The sequence below is a fragment of the Lissotriton helveticus genome, chromosome 3_1 (genome assembly GCF_964261635.1).
Source record: "Lissotriton helveticus chromosome 3_1, aLisHel1.1, whole genome shotgun sequence".
NCBI classification, from domain to species: Eukaryota; Metazoa; Chordata; class Amphibia; order Caudata; family Salamandridae; genus Lissotriton; species Lissotriton helveticus.
The window spans coordinates 1,906,765,893-1,906,782,761 of NC_136061.1; the positions used below are offsets into that span (position 1 = coordinate 1,906,765,893).

Genomic DNA, 16,869 nt, shown 5'->3' on the forward strand with positions numbered 1-16,869 from the left:
TAGGTAACCGTTTTGGATAGCCCACTTGCCCAAGAGGGAGCATTAGGGTGTTTCACATAGAACCTACTTGAAAAACATTATAACGGACTGGGCTAAATATAGGGCCAGATAATTGTGCAAAAAGATTAGACGCGTTTCTTAGGGCAGGTAGACAGCCAGATGGTACTTGGGTGGGATCAGGAGAATAAAAGGAAACCCTTTCCCACGGATACCTCCTCTTATCAAGAGGGTAAGTGGGATCTAACAAGGGACCCCATCCACCAGCAACAATGTACTAATCTAACTAAAAGCAAGGTCATGCCACATCATCACTCCAACTCAATTGGTCATGTCATAAGAAGAACAATTTGAATAAAAATAATTTCATAGCAACAAAGGGGTTCTCATATTGTCACAGCAAAACCCATGGGTCAAGCAATGGAAGTCAAAATTAGGAGGAACCCCCCTATGGCCTTGTCATTTATTCATCATAAACCACTAGATCCAACTATTTGGTGCCTCAATATTTGCATAAGATTTTCAGCGGTGCGTCATTACTTTATCAAGGAATCAGCTGTATTGTTGTCTTGACAAACTGGTAATGCTTTATTTTCGTTATTTAATGGCTCACTGATTAAGTAAACTTTGTTGCATATTAAAGTTGGAGATTTTATCCTAAGCTATACACTGCCTGATAGGAAAGAAATGTTTGCTTAACAAAGATACAATTTCCCGGTGAAAATAGTATAGATATATCATTTTCTTTTTTAATGGGGTTGTCCTCCACCTCTTCACTTTACCATTTCTCCTAGTTGGTATACACCCGTTACGACGCAACTTTTACTCCGCACTACCATTACAACGCGGGCATTACAACGCATGACATTACAACGCATTGCGCTGGGGGGCGCTCTAGGATAAGAGGTAAGTTTAATTTACTATCCAACACCTTCCCTAGGGTCCACGGGGACTGGAGTTAGAATAGTAAATTATACTTACCACTATCCAGCACCCCAAAGCGCTATGCGTTGTAACGGTATTCGTTGTAAATACCGCGTTGTAATGGTATGCGGAGTAAAAGTATGCGTTGTAACGTCATACATCCCTCCTAGTTGCCTCCATTTTTTCTTCATCAGAATTTCCTTAAAGTCTTCCCTGTGCTGTTCTCCATTTTTATTGCTTATTCCCACCGGCCCCCTTACATATTTTGCAATTAAAACACACATTGCAGAAATGCATTATTTTAGTGCATTCAAAGAATCAAAATTATGATTTTTCTTTTTTTGTGTTTTGAATCCTTTTGATTTTTATTTTGTCTATCACGTGATCACAAACTGTCTTTTCTTTTGGAAACCACGACTAATATGAAGTTTTGGGAAATTGGACAACATATAAATTCTAGAGAAAGCAGAGCTACTGACCTGCAAGACAGCCCAAATGTAAATAGGAGGATGGCCACCAAATCACACTGATTCCAGGAATCCTCCATGTACAGTTTCAATTTTTTTATTAAATTGGTTCCTCCATCAGTGAAAAAACCCTAAGTAAGCAAATACAAATTAGTGTGGTTTGCACGATGAAACAGCTCCAATAACTGCGCATATACAAAACAACAACGTTTACTATTAATCTTCATATACAATACATTGAGTGGGCACCCAGGGGGTCCAGCTGGGGGCCCCCAAAGACAGTCTCCCAATGCCTTTCTGTGTCGAAAAGGGCGGCACAGATAGGCAGTGGGAAACCGTCATCGTAATCCCTCGGCCGAAAGAGAGATTGCTGAAGGCCTACTGAATGGCTCTTGGGCTCTCCCAGCCCTTTGTAAGCCATTCGGAACTCCTGTTTGGAGTAATTTCCAACTGAATCCACCTAAATGGGTCAGTCGGATGTCGGAAATCATTCCAAACAGGAGATTACGGTGTGGTAAGAATGGCTCTGACCGACGGTCTGAGCCATTTCTTACTGCATCGTAATTGGGCCCTTAGTTGGAATTCACAAGCTATTCGCTTTTTTTCTGGAGGTTGCCCGTTTCAGACATGATGTGATTAACTAAAGTATAATCACCATTAAGAAGAGTGCAGAGTTAACATCTCTGCATCCTAATTAGCTAGTATGACTTGATTTTAATTTACACAAATGTGTGCTTAACATTAGGAACATTTGTGCATTAACACTCCAGGCTCATACACTAAAATTGTAGGTTTACATAATGGTTATGCAGACTATGGTCAATCTCTGAGCATGCAAGCACTCACTGACACATGTTGATATATTTCCATTTGTTTAAATTACGTAATTATACAGAGAGAAAACATACTGGGTAACTGTGTAATATAAGTCTATATTGCCATTGATGTGTTCTGGGTACATTGGTTTATACATGCCACTGGAACCACAAGATGGAAATATAGGACCATATTACACGTAAGTCATTACGTAATTTTTTATGTGATATGCAGGCACATGCATCAACGGAAATTCCATTCGCAAATGGTGTGAATCGCAAAATTCGGCCGTTTGCGAATGCAATTTCCATTTTTGGGATGCATTATCTTTTTTGGTATTTTCGCAATTTAAGAAATCGCAAAATTGCGATTTGTTAAATTGCGATTGCATTTAAGGAATCTCAAATTGAGATTCCTTAAATGCAATGCATCAAACTTTAAAAATTTGCGAATTCGCAAATAAGCGGTGCAAATTACCATGAAGTTGACCCTCATGGTAATTTGAGAAAACTTTAAAAAATGCACAAAAGAGCATTTTTCAAAGTTTCATTTTGCACACACACATACCCTTGGGGCATGTGTGTGTGCAAAATTTACTTATGGGCAGATTTCAGGGGTGCAACAGGGTGTCCTTTGGACACCCCTGCACCCTTGAAATTGCATTCCTAATTTGCGAATTTGTAATGGTGAATTGCAAATTAAGAATGTCATTCCCATTCATTCCTATGGGCCTCTAGGCCCATAGGAATGAATGGGGTGGTATTCCTTAATTGCGATTCTCACTTAGAGAACGCAATTAAGGAATTGTAGGGAATCGCTATTTTTTTAGCGATTTTTTGATGCATTACATTTTGCAATTCCTTAATTGCGATTCCTTATTTTTCGCAATTAAGGAATCGCAAAATGCAATATTGATGCATGAGGCTGTAAATGTATTAACTGGTTTTATACTTTTTCTAAAGATTTGGACCATATGAGCTTCATAAGTTTAGCATTTATTGTTTGGGACTGCAGACAAGGCTGTCAACGTTTTGAGTAATTAATGTTTTTGTTTGGGATAATGTGGTAACATATAAAATGTGTTTTGTGCCACAATGTATCTAATTATGTCTGATTCTAAATGCCAGGCACATTGTAAGGAAATTAAAACATATTCTGAAAGGTATTTTTCTTTTGTAGTACATTGAAATTTTATAGCAGGCTTAACACGAAATATAAAGAAAGAAAATAAAGTGCAAGCGTAATATTCAGCAGATATGGTTCTGAGCTTTACAAAGTTTATTTTCATAGACTGATGAGGATGCTTGAATCAAGGATTTGCCTATAAAGGCGAGCTCCTCAGGTCTGCTGATAAGTACTCTAAGACAGGGTTTCCCAAACAGTGGGCCACAAGCTTATTTTTGGTGGGTCATGAAATTCCAACAAATAAATGAAGATGTCTTTAAATTATGTATTTATCTTGTCACATTTGCTAAACTTCAAAGACAGAAGTCAAATGCCAGGCTCTGTCTTCTGACAAATTGCTCCTTATATTTTTTAACATGAGGATTGGTGTTCATAAACTCCTCTCACTTTGCAGTCAGAAAAAGAATGCATTAAAATCCATAGGTATTGCGTGGCAACACCGAGGGAACACCTTTTTGATGCAGAGTAAGGCAAAGCAGCCACTTGCACTGCTTTGCCTTCTCCATATTTAAGAGGCCATGAAAAGCCACACAAAGAGGCATTGCGTAGCCTCGTAGATATGGGTCTGCATTCTGCGCCCGAATGCGTCAAAAAAAGGGACGCACCAGCGGTGCAATGGGGTTGTAAATAAGCATCCTAGTATCTACTAGGTAAAATCTTTGCCCTGTTGGATACTTTTTCTGCAGAACCAAAAGAAATGTTTGGAAAATACTGGACACAAGTCATCACCTGTATGGCCTCCCACCCTAGCCTATTCTGTCCCTAGGGGCCCCGGAGCCTACATTTCATGTAAGTGGATTCCCTGGTGCCCACCCAGGACACCCACCATGATCCTCGATGGGAGCCACAAGGGGAGCCCCAGGGCCCCTGTAGCTCCAGCGAGATTACAGCATGCTTTGGAACCGGCATTGCTCCCGCCTGGAGGGAGCAGCTATTTATACTGCTCTCTCTGGCAGGAGCAATTGCTTGATCTGGTTTCCTACCTGCATCAGTGTGGGCAGGTAAACAGATAAAAAGTCTGTTCCCAGCTTGAGACAGCATTTTCAAAGCTCCAGCCCGCTGGGAGCAGAGTCAGTGTTTGCTCCCGTTTGGCAGGAGTTTTGAAAATGCGACCACCAGTAGGGAGCAACACAAGTTTCCCTGCCACAAATTGCTGTGTCCCGGGTGTGGGTTTCCCGGGACACAGCAAGTGAGTTGGCCTTGAGGATGGGCTCCCCAGGGCCACAGAAAGCTCAGAGAGGGGGGCGGGTGGACTCCCTTCCTTAATTAACGTAATCGGTTCTGCGAATGTGGTCCTCGGGGCCTTTGAAGGCTCAGAGAGGGGGTCATGCGGCCATCACAACTTTTCAGCCCTGGGGGTAGGCAATCCTTGGCCTATAATTGCTCAGGAAGTGTCTTCGCGGGCCCACTCCCTATGGGAATCACGTCGGATCGTTGCAAAAAATGCAGATTTTTTTTATTTTGCCCCAGGGAGAGGGTCTTTCTGGGTCCCCCTGATGGGTAATAGGGGGGCAAGGTATCCCTACCCTTCCCCCTTATGTTATTTTTTTTAACATCAGGACAGTGGACTAAGTCCCTGAGTCCAGTAATAGCTGCCAGCAACATTTTTCTCATGTAGCTGGCAGTCAATCTGAGTACTAGCTCCAGCATGAGTCTGACTCCTGTGGGAGAAAATTGGTCTATGGGGAAAAAAAGGTCCCTGGGCCAATCAGAATGCTCTATTTTTTTTTTTTTGGTTTCAAGTGACTCTCGCATGAGTCCCTCAAACCCATCCATCCAGATATCTATATATCGTGCCCTAACGTAACTATAACTCACACCCTCTTCAAGCACAGTTTTCTCATTAATACGTTTACAGCAAATGTTGTACTGATATTGTCAGTTATGTCATAGAAGATGTAATGAGTGATGTAATATGTGGGGAATTAGCAGTGCATGGCTAGGGCACAAGTTATAGTTACCTTACAGCACTAAATATAACTACAACTGTTGAATTTCAATGGTTTTGAAGCTAACTATAACGTCCCAGAAACCTTTGTTTTTTTGTGAATTTCTAAGGTTTATTACATTTTATTACCAAACTATACCGTCCCTGTAACCTTCAGTTTTTTTGAGTGAATTTTTAAGTTTTTTTAACATAAAGTAGTATTGAATTACATACGTTAATCCAACCTCTGATGTGCACGGCCTTTGGCTGTGTACTTTGGAGGAACCGGCTGCAGGGCCTACCCTGCAGCTAGGACCTGCCGTTAACCACCTGCATGCATCCAACCACACGCCGTGCACGTTCTTTGGTTGGGCGCAGTGCTGGGTTGGCCACAGGGCTATGGCCAGGCCCTGTGGCCGTGTGGCGAAATCCACAAAGTTAGTCAACCTGGGTGGGGAGCATTGAGGCCCACTCCCCAGGCATATTTGGGCCCAGAGAAACCCATCCCCGTGCCCTGCCACCATTTCTTAGGGGGGGTAAGTGTCCCTCCTCCCCGGGCTGATTTTGTCCCCAGGGACCCCATTCCTTAGGGCCCATTAATTTAATTATGGGAGAGGGGGGCATGCAGCCCCCAATTTCAACCCTGAGGACACTATCTCCTGGGGCCTGGTCTTATTATAAAAGGGGGCACGTAGACCCAATTCCTGGGCCCTCTCTCTGTAGGCCTATAACAGCCCTGGGGACCAACTCTTCCCGGAGGCAAGGCTGATTGAACATAAAGGGCAGGGGGCCATGCACCACCCCAGGCCATTTATGGCCCCGGAGACCACAACCTCCCTGGGGTTGGCCATCATTTGAAATGGGAGGAGGACCATGTGGCCTCCCTCCCGGGCTGTTTTCCATTCCCGGGACCACACAAGGGCCCCTCTCCTGGAAGCATTAAAGGCCCTAGAGACAGCCACCCCCCTGGGCCAACTCCCTATGTGCTGGGGTGCCCCCCCCCAGGACATAGCTGTTTGCTTTACCTTGACAGCCCCTCCCAAGTGAGAGCAAACAGTAAGTCCACTCCCTGCAGGCGGGAGCAGAAAAATGGCTCCCCCCCAACAGAAGCAGACTGTTCATCTGTTTTCCTGTCCACTGTTAAGGGGGAGGAAAACAGATGAAAACATTGATTCCACATCCACGGAGCAGCATTTTAGGCTGGACCCTGCATGCAAGAGCAATGCTGGAGGCAGGGAGCCAGTAGGAACCACAGGGGCATTATGGCTCCCACTGCAGCCACCAACACTGCACACTGGGTGCTCTGGGTGGGGCCAGGGCACTCAGCATCAAGCAGCCTGGCCTGGGGGATGGTGTTCCCGGGGCCAAAATCAGCCTGGGAAGGGGGACGCATGGCCATCCTGCCGCATGCATGTAGCTTGATCCATTAGCTTGCAATCTTTAGTGACTGTGACGAGTGGGTTCTTTCCTGCCACCTCCTGGTGAGAGCAGAGTCCATGTTTTGTTAAATTATTATGAGTATGCAAATGTGCCAAATAACTTGAAAGCCTCGCCCGGTTGACCCCGCCCAATCCACCTTAATAGTATGCAAATGTCTTCACGCCTTTTGCCAGGATGATGGACAGCTTACCAAAAGGTCCCCAATTCAATAAATCCTTATATCAGGCTTAGATAGTATTGCTACTCTAAAACAAGAAATAAACCTAACTACCCCCTGGTTTACAAAGGAGATGAGACAGGAAAAATCCTCCTCAAAACCTTTATTAGGATCACTATACTGCATGCATGAGGAAGGGCGGCCATGCATCCCCCTTCCCAGGCCGATTTTGGCTCTGGGATCCCCAACCCCGAAGCTGGGTTGCTTGATTCTGGAACCCTGGCCTCACCCAGGACACCAAGTGTGCTGTGTTGGGAACCACAGGGGGTGCCCTGATGCTCTGTGGTACCTGATGGCTCATACACGAAACCACTCATGCACCCATACACACGCACATAACCACTCACACATCAACACAATGACTCACACACCCACAAAACCACTCACACAACCACTCACACACCCGCTCGCAAACCCATAAAACCCCTCGCACCCTCATGCAACCACTCACACAGCCACTCACATACCCACATAGCTACTCACCTATGCATACTTCCATACAACCTCTCACACACCAATACAGCTACTCACACACCGACTCCCACACCCATACATCCACTTACACATCCAATTACACACCCTTACAACCATTCACATAGCCACTCACACACCCAGAAAACCACTCCCAACCCCATTCACAGACCCATGCAACCACTCACACGCTCACTGACATATCCATAGAGCCACTCACACACACATGCACCCACTCACACACTGATACAGACAGTCACACAGCCGCACAGAATACATATATTAGAAAGAGTATCACTCATTAGTAGTACAGAAAGAATAGCAATGTAACATATGCAGTAGCTTAGTATCTATCTTTAAGTCTCAGAAATATTTACAAAACACTTACACTCACTGGATAATGTCATCAGTGATGTCATTTGAGATATCATCAGTGATATGTCATGAGTGATGTAATATGTAAGGTTATAAGCAGTGCATTGTGGAGGTGTAATTTATACTTATGTCAGGTAACCGTAACTGCTGAATTTCTATGGTTTTGTATGTGTGAAATCTGAGCCTAACTATAATGTCGCTGTAACCCTTGTTTTTTTCAGTGAATATAGATATAGATATAGTTATGGGTATATAAATGGTATTATGGAGGGTCCGGCAGCTACCATTTGTGCCAATCAGCTCTGTCTTGTTTATCACTCCAAGTGGCATCTCGGATTAGCAAGTGAAAAATAAAGAAAATGTTGCTCACAAAAAACAGTAGGCACATGCATGCCTGGTGACGCATGTGTGCGCATTAATCATCACACATGCATGTGCCTACTCAATGAAATGATGTTTATGCACGTGTCGCATCAGCACACATGTTTTGAAAAGCAATTGCTGAGCCTATAAGTCAAAAAGGCAAGAATTATTGGCTTTGCCAATACTTGTTTATGCATACTTTTTCTTTTTGTAACTAGTTCCATAGCTTTCGCTCCATTCTTTCGCCCATTTCTGCTTTTCCCTATATTTTATGGTTTAAAGTGTAATGATGTAAAATAAGTTCTAGTTCCAAAATTCGTGCTTGTGCCCACCAGCAACAACAATAGAAACATAAAGACAGGAGTAAACCCGTTAACCCAGTAGAGACCCGGGTACAGTATGTATACAAAAACAAAGTCTCAACTGGAAAATATTTCACATGGCAAATTCAGAAATAGATTTAATCATAAGGAGAAATGGAAATAAGGCATCCCCTAATTTCCATTTCTCCTTATGATTAAATCTGTTTCTGAATTTGCCATGTGAAATATTTTCCAGTTGAGACTTTGTTTTTTGTATACACCAGCAACGACCAAGCTCAAACTATGGAGTTCTACTATACAGAGAAAAAAAGGAATAAGATAGTATATTTATCAAATCTGAAATACCTTGTACATGTGTTCTGTTCCTCCATGAATTATTTTTTATGATTATTGTTACAAAGGCCATAATTAAAATTGCAGAAGAGTAAATATTAAAGTGAAATAATGTTTTTAATATAGATATTGTAGATGGTTACAGCAGAACTTTTTAAAGTGGGGCCTCAGAACACTGATGATACCGGTTTCTATGGACCCTGAGTACTGACAGAAACTAATCTGTATCTGAATTTCTTTTCGTATTTTAGAGTTTGCTTCGTGTTCGTTCTATCCATGCTCCTTGTTGATATTCAAAGAAAGAATAAACATATAATATGTGGAAATAACTCACCTGACGTATTTCTTCCAGGACTAATGTGAACACCCAAAAGTAAAGGATAACTTCCTTGACAGAAGGCCCCTCTGGTGGAGGTGGCTTGAAGTCCAGCAAAAGGACAAAAGCAAACAGGAATAAAAATGCAAAATACATTATAACGTTTCCTAAAAATACGGTCACTGGGGCGGTCCAAAACTTCTGCCATCTTGGAAGTATAAATTGTCCGCATAAGTTGTTTTCAGATGGTCTTTGCTTTCCTGTTTTATTTTCATCCCTTTAAAAATATAATGTGATTGGTAAAGTTATTATTTGCCTCATTTGGGCAACATCTTGTAATAGCTTTTAAGAAATTGCAGCATAATTTTAATTCTGTTGTGGGTGATGCAGTAGTTCATCAAATTGTGCTACTATCTTCCAGACTACGCATATTAAGTCATCTCATCTTTCTTCGGGCAATGGTGCAAAGATTATTAAAACCACATGCAAAAATTCATTAGGCTAAGGCACTTCCTTCTGTGGCAAAATAACCATATTTGCAAGTACCAGCTGCAATACAGTACTTTTTGCTTTCCCCAGCTGGTAATCTTGTAAAATGGCTCTCTAACCTCTCCTATGGATACTCAAGCCTTGGACACTTCCTAATTTTTCCACAGTCACCTTCACACACACACACACTCATACACGCACGCACTCATGCATGTGCGCACACACATACACGCATGCAAACACACACCCAATTTTTCCACAGTCACCTTCACACACACACACACACACACTCTCCTCTCTCCACCCTTCATCCTCTCCACTGTACCAACCTTCCCCAGTGGTGGTTGGTGATCTTTGGAAGTGGTGGAGCATAATATTGGCCAAATTCAAGTGACTAAAGATAGCAAGCCCAAATTACTCTAGAACGGTTAAGGGAGGGTTGGGGTTTTCCCTGAGGAAAATTTTAATTCATGTGGTCAAATAGGGCATTTAAAAACCCATTTTTATATAAATTCACTCATTAACATAATCTCTGAAAGAGCAGACATTAAATATTCAAGTCCTTTACTGGTGTGTTAAACCAGTAAACACATACAGGCACATGCATCAACGGAAATTCCATTGCGGAATTGCGGAATTTCGCAATTTAAGAAATCGCGAAATTGCGATTTCTTAAATTGCGATTGCATTTAAGGAATCTCAAATTGAGATTCCTTAAATGCAATGCATCAAACTTTAAAAATTTGCGAATTCCCAAATAAGGGGTGCAAATTACCATGAAGTTGACCATCATGGTAATTTGCGAAAACTTTAAAAAATGCACAAAAGTGCATTTTTCAAAGTTTCATTTTACACACACATATGCCCTTGGGGCATGTGTGTGTGCAAAATGTACTTATGGGCAGATTTCAGGGGTGCAACAGGGTGTCCTTTGGACACCCCTGCACCCTTGAAATTGCATTCTTAATTTGCGAATTTGTAATGGTGAATCGCAAATTAAGAATGTCATTTCTAGGCCCATAGGAATGAATGGGGTGGTATTCCTTAATTGCGATTCTCACTTAGAGAATCGCAATTAAGGAATTTTTGGGGATTCGCTATTTTTTTAGCGATTTTTTGATGCATTGCATTTTGCAATTCCTTAATTGCGATTCCTTATTTTTCGTAATTAAGGAATCACAAAATGCAATATTGATGCATGAGGCTGTAAGGCTCCCCAGGAATTTACCCCCATTTTTTGTATATGCTATGGGCACCCTCATATGTCAATAATTACCTTCATTGTGCCAGGGCCAGCATTTTGCAAGAGTGCCTAATATGCTATGGGTAGCCCCTTATGCCAAAAATATAAACAATATGCCAGTGCCAGAGGTTTTCCTTTGATGCTGTCCATCGACCATGACAAAAAGTACCTATGCTATATCAAGACCACCATTTAACATGACGGGCTCCATTCCAATTGTAATAGTTTCCTTCCATTTGCCAAGAATGGCCTCTAATTTGTTGGTACTAGCAATTTGCCACAAGTGCCCCATATACCATGAACTGTCTTCAGTATGTTAGCCTAAGCATTTTTTCACAGGTGTACCATATGCCAAGAATTACGTCTGGTGTGTCAGTATTTTGCCTGGGTTGGCTGTTGTTCCAAGAATTACTTTCAGAGATTACCTCTAGCATGGCAGGACCGCATATAAACTCTGCAAGTGCCAAGTATTGCCTCTACTATTCTAGTACCAAGTATTATTTCTAGTTCGTCAGTGCCAAGTATTACTTTTAGTATGTCAGTGCCAGTATGTGGTCAGTTGTGCGGTTATACAAGAAATTACTTACAGGATGCCAGCACCAGCATTTTGACATGGGTGTCCCATATACCAAGATTACCTTTAATATCTCATTGCCAAGAATTGCCATTACTATACTAGTACCAAGCATTACCTCTAGTATGGAAGTATCATCTACTACCTCAAATATGGCAGTGCCGATATTTGGTCAATTGTACTGTTCGGCTAAGAATTGCCTCCATTGGCATCAGCATTTTTCCCCTGGGGGCTAGGTATGTCAAGAATTACATTCAGGATGCCAGCAACAATTACAGACTTATAGGTACATCACATTCTCACTCATCTTTCATTCACTCACTAACACTCTGACTCACTCATTCTCATTCTCCTGACTTTTACTCTTCTTCCACTTATTCATTCACTGTCCCTTGATTGCACTGACTCACTCTCTCACTCATCTGCACTCATTTTTTCATTCCTGCTCATTCAGTTTTACTCACCTACACTCTTAATCACACTTTTTTACTCACACTCACTTGAACTCATTCTTACACTTACTCAGTCTCACTTGCACTCTCTTACACTCATTCTCACTCACTCTCACTTGCACTTCCTCTTCTTTACACTTATTCTCACTCTGACTCACTTGCACATGATCTTACTTGCCACCGAGCACAGCACATCCCATAACTTGGTTCAAACGCTATGCTTAAAACTCCAATTTGCAAAAGGTACCAAAACAAAAGAGCAAACAGGGGCACAACAGGGCTAGTCGCACAAGTTATGGAATATGTTGTGTGTGTAAGTAACCATAACTGGCAAATTCTAGTAGTTTGTCATGTTTGAGCAAGAACTATAACTCAGTTTTTAACTGTATTTATTTCAGTTTGTTAGCATATGTATTTGTTTGAAAAAAATATATGTAACCAAAACAAGGATGCAAAGTGCTAAGTTGGTGTTACAAGATAAATAGCATTGAAGAAGCCTTCTGTCTAGTAGGAGAGCTGTTTCCCTGTATAAAGTATTTCACTATTTATTACCATTGCTGGAAGGTGTCATGAGTAATGACTAATGTGACGCAATGCCTAGTAAAATCACGTTGAAGAGACCTGATGAGCATTAGAAGAGTTGTATCCACACGTTAAGTAATATTTCCATGCAGTCTGTCAGATAATATTTAGTGTTTTTTCCTGTCAATTGTGGGGTACTGTGGTGATAGATAGATAGATAGATAGATAGATAGATAGATAGATAGATAGATAGATAGATAGATAGATTGATTGATTGATTGATGTAAAAATGGAACCAGGGAACTCTGGGCAGTTCCCAAGAGTAGGTGGAGAGCAGCTCCCACACAAAGCAGCCTACAACATCAGTGACACTCTAAATCTGCTCATCTCGAATGTGTTTTCCTAGCAAAGCCTTTTGCATTTTTACAGCAACGCCTTTAAACATAGGATTAGCTCAGTGCTCTCAACACCGAGCTGAAAAATGACAAAGGCCTTTTACCACTCCAGGCACAGTATTACAGCTTTGGATATATATGCTTACTCACCTGCTTGTACTACTGAAAAGCAAATCTTTTTCTGTGTCCAGGCTGTCAAGTTCTTCAAACGTATTGGGTGCTCCTTTCGAGTGTTCTCCGCTAGAAGGAAGAATAAAGAAAAGTGTATTACTGCTCATTCTTAACAATTTTCTTTCAGTAGGTGAACTAAGATTACACACATATCATTTAAAAACGTACATTACATACAAAAACCTTGGTTACTTGCTGTTGCCATTGTATGTAATTGCATATCCATCTACTCCTCATATTACTATTCCTTTTTTGCTAATCTCCTGTATGCCTTAATTAGTTCCATAGGCAAGTCAGTTCATAAATCAATTAGTTCTCAAACGGGTTGCAACCATTTGCTCTTGCAACTGAAACCCTACTATTTTTATATGTATCTATTGCTATGAATGAAACAACAACCACAGGATACACAATTACATGAAAGCAATATCGGTTACCACTGAGGGACTTTGCACCACTTCTGTCACCAGTATTTCTCTTAGGAACAGAAGGATTTCATGATCAGGACCACCTGATCTAGGTGCGATTTGGAATTAGAGATGACAGATCAGCATGTATAATATGATGCTTCCAATTTTAAAAATCCATACCAAATCTTTAAAGAGAGGGCCCATGAATCGTTCGAGCGGCGAACAGAAGGCCTCTCACACAAACTTCTCTTATCAATGAAGTTTACTCTTTGGATAGACACATCAACCCCTGCATGCTCAAACCTTCATCTTCATCCTATGGAATACCACTGTTTGTAGATCCCATACACATTGCCGCACAAATGTTGGATCCAACCCTGGTTAATAGGTTAGAATTATGTTCTCATAGTTTTACCAAGCGCCTATCAGATAATTACCTACGATTTCATAACTCACATCAACACCTCACACAAAAGCTCCACTAGCAATGTTCAGTGTCGGGTCAGCAGAAGATTTCAGAACTGTTTAGGGATTAATCAACATCCATTACCTTCAGCCAAAGCCTATTTCCTACTCCAATACCAATAACATTGAGTAGGCACACACATAGTGATCAAGTCTCTGTCTTGTAGCAAAAAGCAACACAATAGTGTGCTCGAGAATTGAAGAACTTAGAAAATAAATACAGTGTGTTGGAAAACAAAATGTAAAAAAATCTGATACATCACAAGGTAAGCTGTGTATACGCAAATAGGATACAGAAAAGCTAGTTATAGAAAAAAAAGTACATTAAATAATGGGAACGTAATAATACTTGTAAAGACAACCTCCAAGACATGTCCAATATTGTTTTCTCATAACACCCATCAGATCGAATGAAGCTGTCAATGGCTATTTCAAATATTCTTTTCCCAAATGGACACTTCTCAGCTCAGGGGACCTTAAGGCTTAAGCTATATTTTCTTAGCCCAAAAAGGATAGTGCTAGACGTACTTATTGTACTTAACATTAATTCCTTGGGATATAAACATTGCACAATCAGAGCTTCTCAGTAGGGAATCCCTACCCCTGATACCATTGGGAAACTCATCATCAACAGATCAACCATATCAAAAATATCGGTTACTCATATTATAAATGAATAATTAGAACAAGAACTGCTCCAAAACCCCTGAGAACATGCCTTGTCAACCCATTGTATAAAGCACACCATGGTGGATGTTTTTCTTCCCACAACATTAAGGGGCTTTCAAATTCCACTTTCACTGAAAAAATTGCATGAAATACTGAAGTCAGAGAGGATAATTTTAGGGAAGGTTATAGCTGTAGGAATGGTGTGAGAGGACATAAAATCTATGATGAAGAAAAGAGAACTGCATTACTATCAAAACACTACTTCCTGTTCCTTTTCCTTTTCAAAGAAATCCATTTACAATGGTCTAAATCTCTAAGACATACCCCCAAGAATTGACTAACCTGAAAAAATGATCTGTTTATGAATTGGCAATCCACCTGGTATGTCTTAAAGAGCATGGAGATGGGCCTCTGTCCTTACTCGAGGTTGGAAGATAGAGCAGTCAAGGGACTGTCTATGTCCTACTCTATTTGTGTATGGAAACTTTGTTCATCTTATTGTCCATTATCATGACTACTGTATGGATTGGAGCGCTGGGCTACACAAAACTGACAGCCAAGACCACCACCAGAAGCTGCTTTCAAAATTGTTCAGCCTATAACATGTCATCAGTTTAATAATGGCACCGGAAGTATTGTTATCTTAGTAGGCCACCTTTCCCTACACCCCCATGTATATCAGAGGTGCTCTTTCAATATCCCCCATCTTGGAAACTGTCGTGGACTGCATATTAAGAAGGTCTATTTAGTCCCCTTCTTGAATGCCTAAGGAAAGCATAACTCCTCCAAGTAGCCACAATGCCACCCTGCACAGAATAGTGTATGCGAAAGGTTACACATGTCTATGATAATTTTCCTTCCTTACATTCACGGCTTTGGAAATATATTTGTTGTATGTGAGTGGAAGCAAGAGGGTATGAAATTATAATGGTGAGAATTGTGACTAGCAAACGTGTTCTAAAACAGTCTATACTCATTTGTACAGCATGATTACTATGTGATAAGTATACGTAGCAGGTACATGCATCAATAGCATTCAAATCAACAGTGTGCCCTGCTATCTGGAATGATATTAGTGATCAAATTCTCCCTATATAGCATGCATTGATACTATAACTTGCCAACCCAAAACAGATTATGTCAACTATATACACAGTAAAACATGTGTACATTACAAAAAAGTAGTTAGTACATACTGAAGGCACAACGAGAAAAGGGGATATTTATGAAAAGATGGGTGACAATCTAATAATGGATCAAGTAAAACAAAATATACATATCAAATACCAAATAAATTAAATATGATTCCAGCTCCAAAACTGTCCACTCTGTACCCATTTTAAATATCATAGCCTAAATTTAAGAGCACATTGAAGAATTTGAAGACTTTTCTGTAGGGGAAAAAAAGTGGCCACCACTGCCAGAAGCTTACAACTGAACATGCCCAGTTACTGGGGGAGTTAGACCAAAGCTATTCTACTTGAACTCAAATCTAGATACCACTGCATGCTGATTGCCAGGGCCGTTTCTGTTAGCTGTACAGCCAGCTGTGTTGACAGCTCCAGGAACAGGCCTTGACAAAAGAGTAGAAGGACAGAATAGGAACTTCTGTACAAGCATTGGCTTTCGATACCTTTTTCCTTCAATTGACTTCTAACTGCGAGTAACAGTGCAATTAGACAGTGTTTAATTGAACCGGTGATAGCCGGTGGGGGCCACCGGCACTCATATTTGGGGATTGGAACTTATGTTTTCTTATTAGACTTTCACCCAGAGCAAGAGAGAAAAACACAAAAGAAAGAATGTAAAAGGATGATAGAAGCAGAGAAACAGGGACAACGGGAGAAAGAAGAAATGAAACAGAACCAGCAAGAGGGAGGTAACGGCAGGGAGTGTCTGATGGTGAATAGAAGATGCAGGAGGCAGTATCAATACTTTGCAGCCAGGGGCGTGTCCAGGCAAGATGGCAGACTAAACGGTCTCCCGGTGCTCCCACTGACCCAGTCCTTATCCTTCCATATCCTGTGCTTTACTGCTATGGATTTGTTCCCGGATAGCCATCCGATATAATGGCCGTGCCCCAGGGTGAACTACGAAGCCTTATCCTGCCACCTGGAGTGGTTAGGCCACAGGACTATCAGCGCGGCCCTGAGGAAGTGGACAGGTGCCAATTTCCATGCAGAGGTTGGGGATGTCCGCAGACTGATTGAGATACCTACTGACAACCCTGGAGGTGTCCAGTAAGAGAGCTGGGGACCTAACCTGCTTGACTCACCTGAGAGGCATTCTACTGGAGGTGGAGGAGAAGCAGATCACCTTCCCAAG

At 41.5% G+C, this 16,869-nt stretch overlaps 1 protein-coding gene across 1 annotated transcript in view; it reads right to left on the reverse strand.

Moving 5' to 3' along the window:
• The window catches only part of TRPM5 (transient receptor potential cation channel subfamily M member 5), a 549,888-nt gene that overhangs the window by 325,893 nt on the left and 207,126 nt on the right, over positions 1–16,869 (reverse strand). The window contains exons 14-16 of the mRNA XM_078683456.1: positions 12,980–13,069; positions 9,173–9,431; positions 1,401–1,519 (exon numbers count right to left, since the gene is read on the reverse strand). Coding sequence (XP_078539582.1) covers positions 1,401–1,519; positions 9,173–9,431; positions 12,980–13,069 — 468 coding nt within the window. The remainder of the gene's footprint in view (positions 1–1,400; positions 1,520–9,172; positions 9,432–12,979; positions 13,070–16,869) is intronic.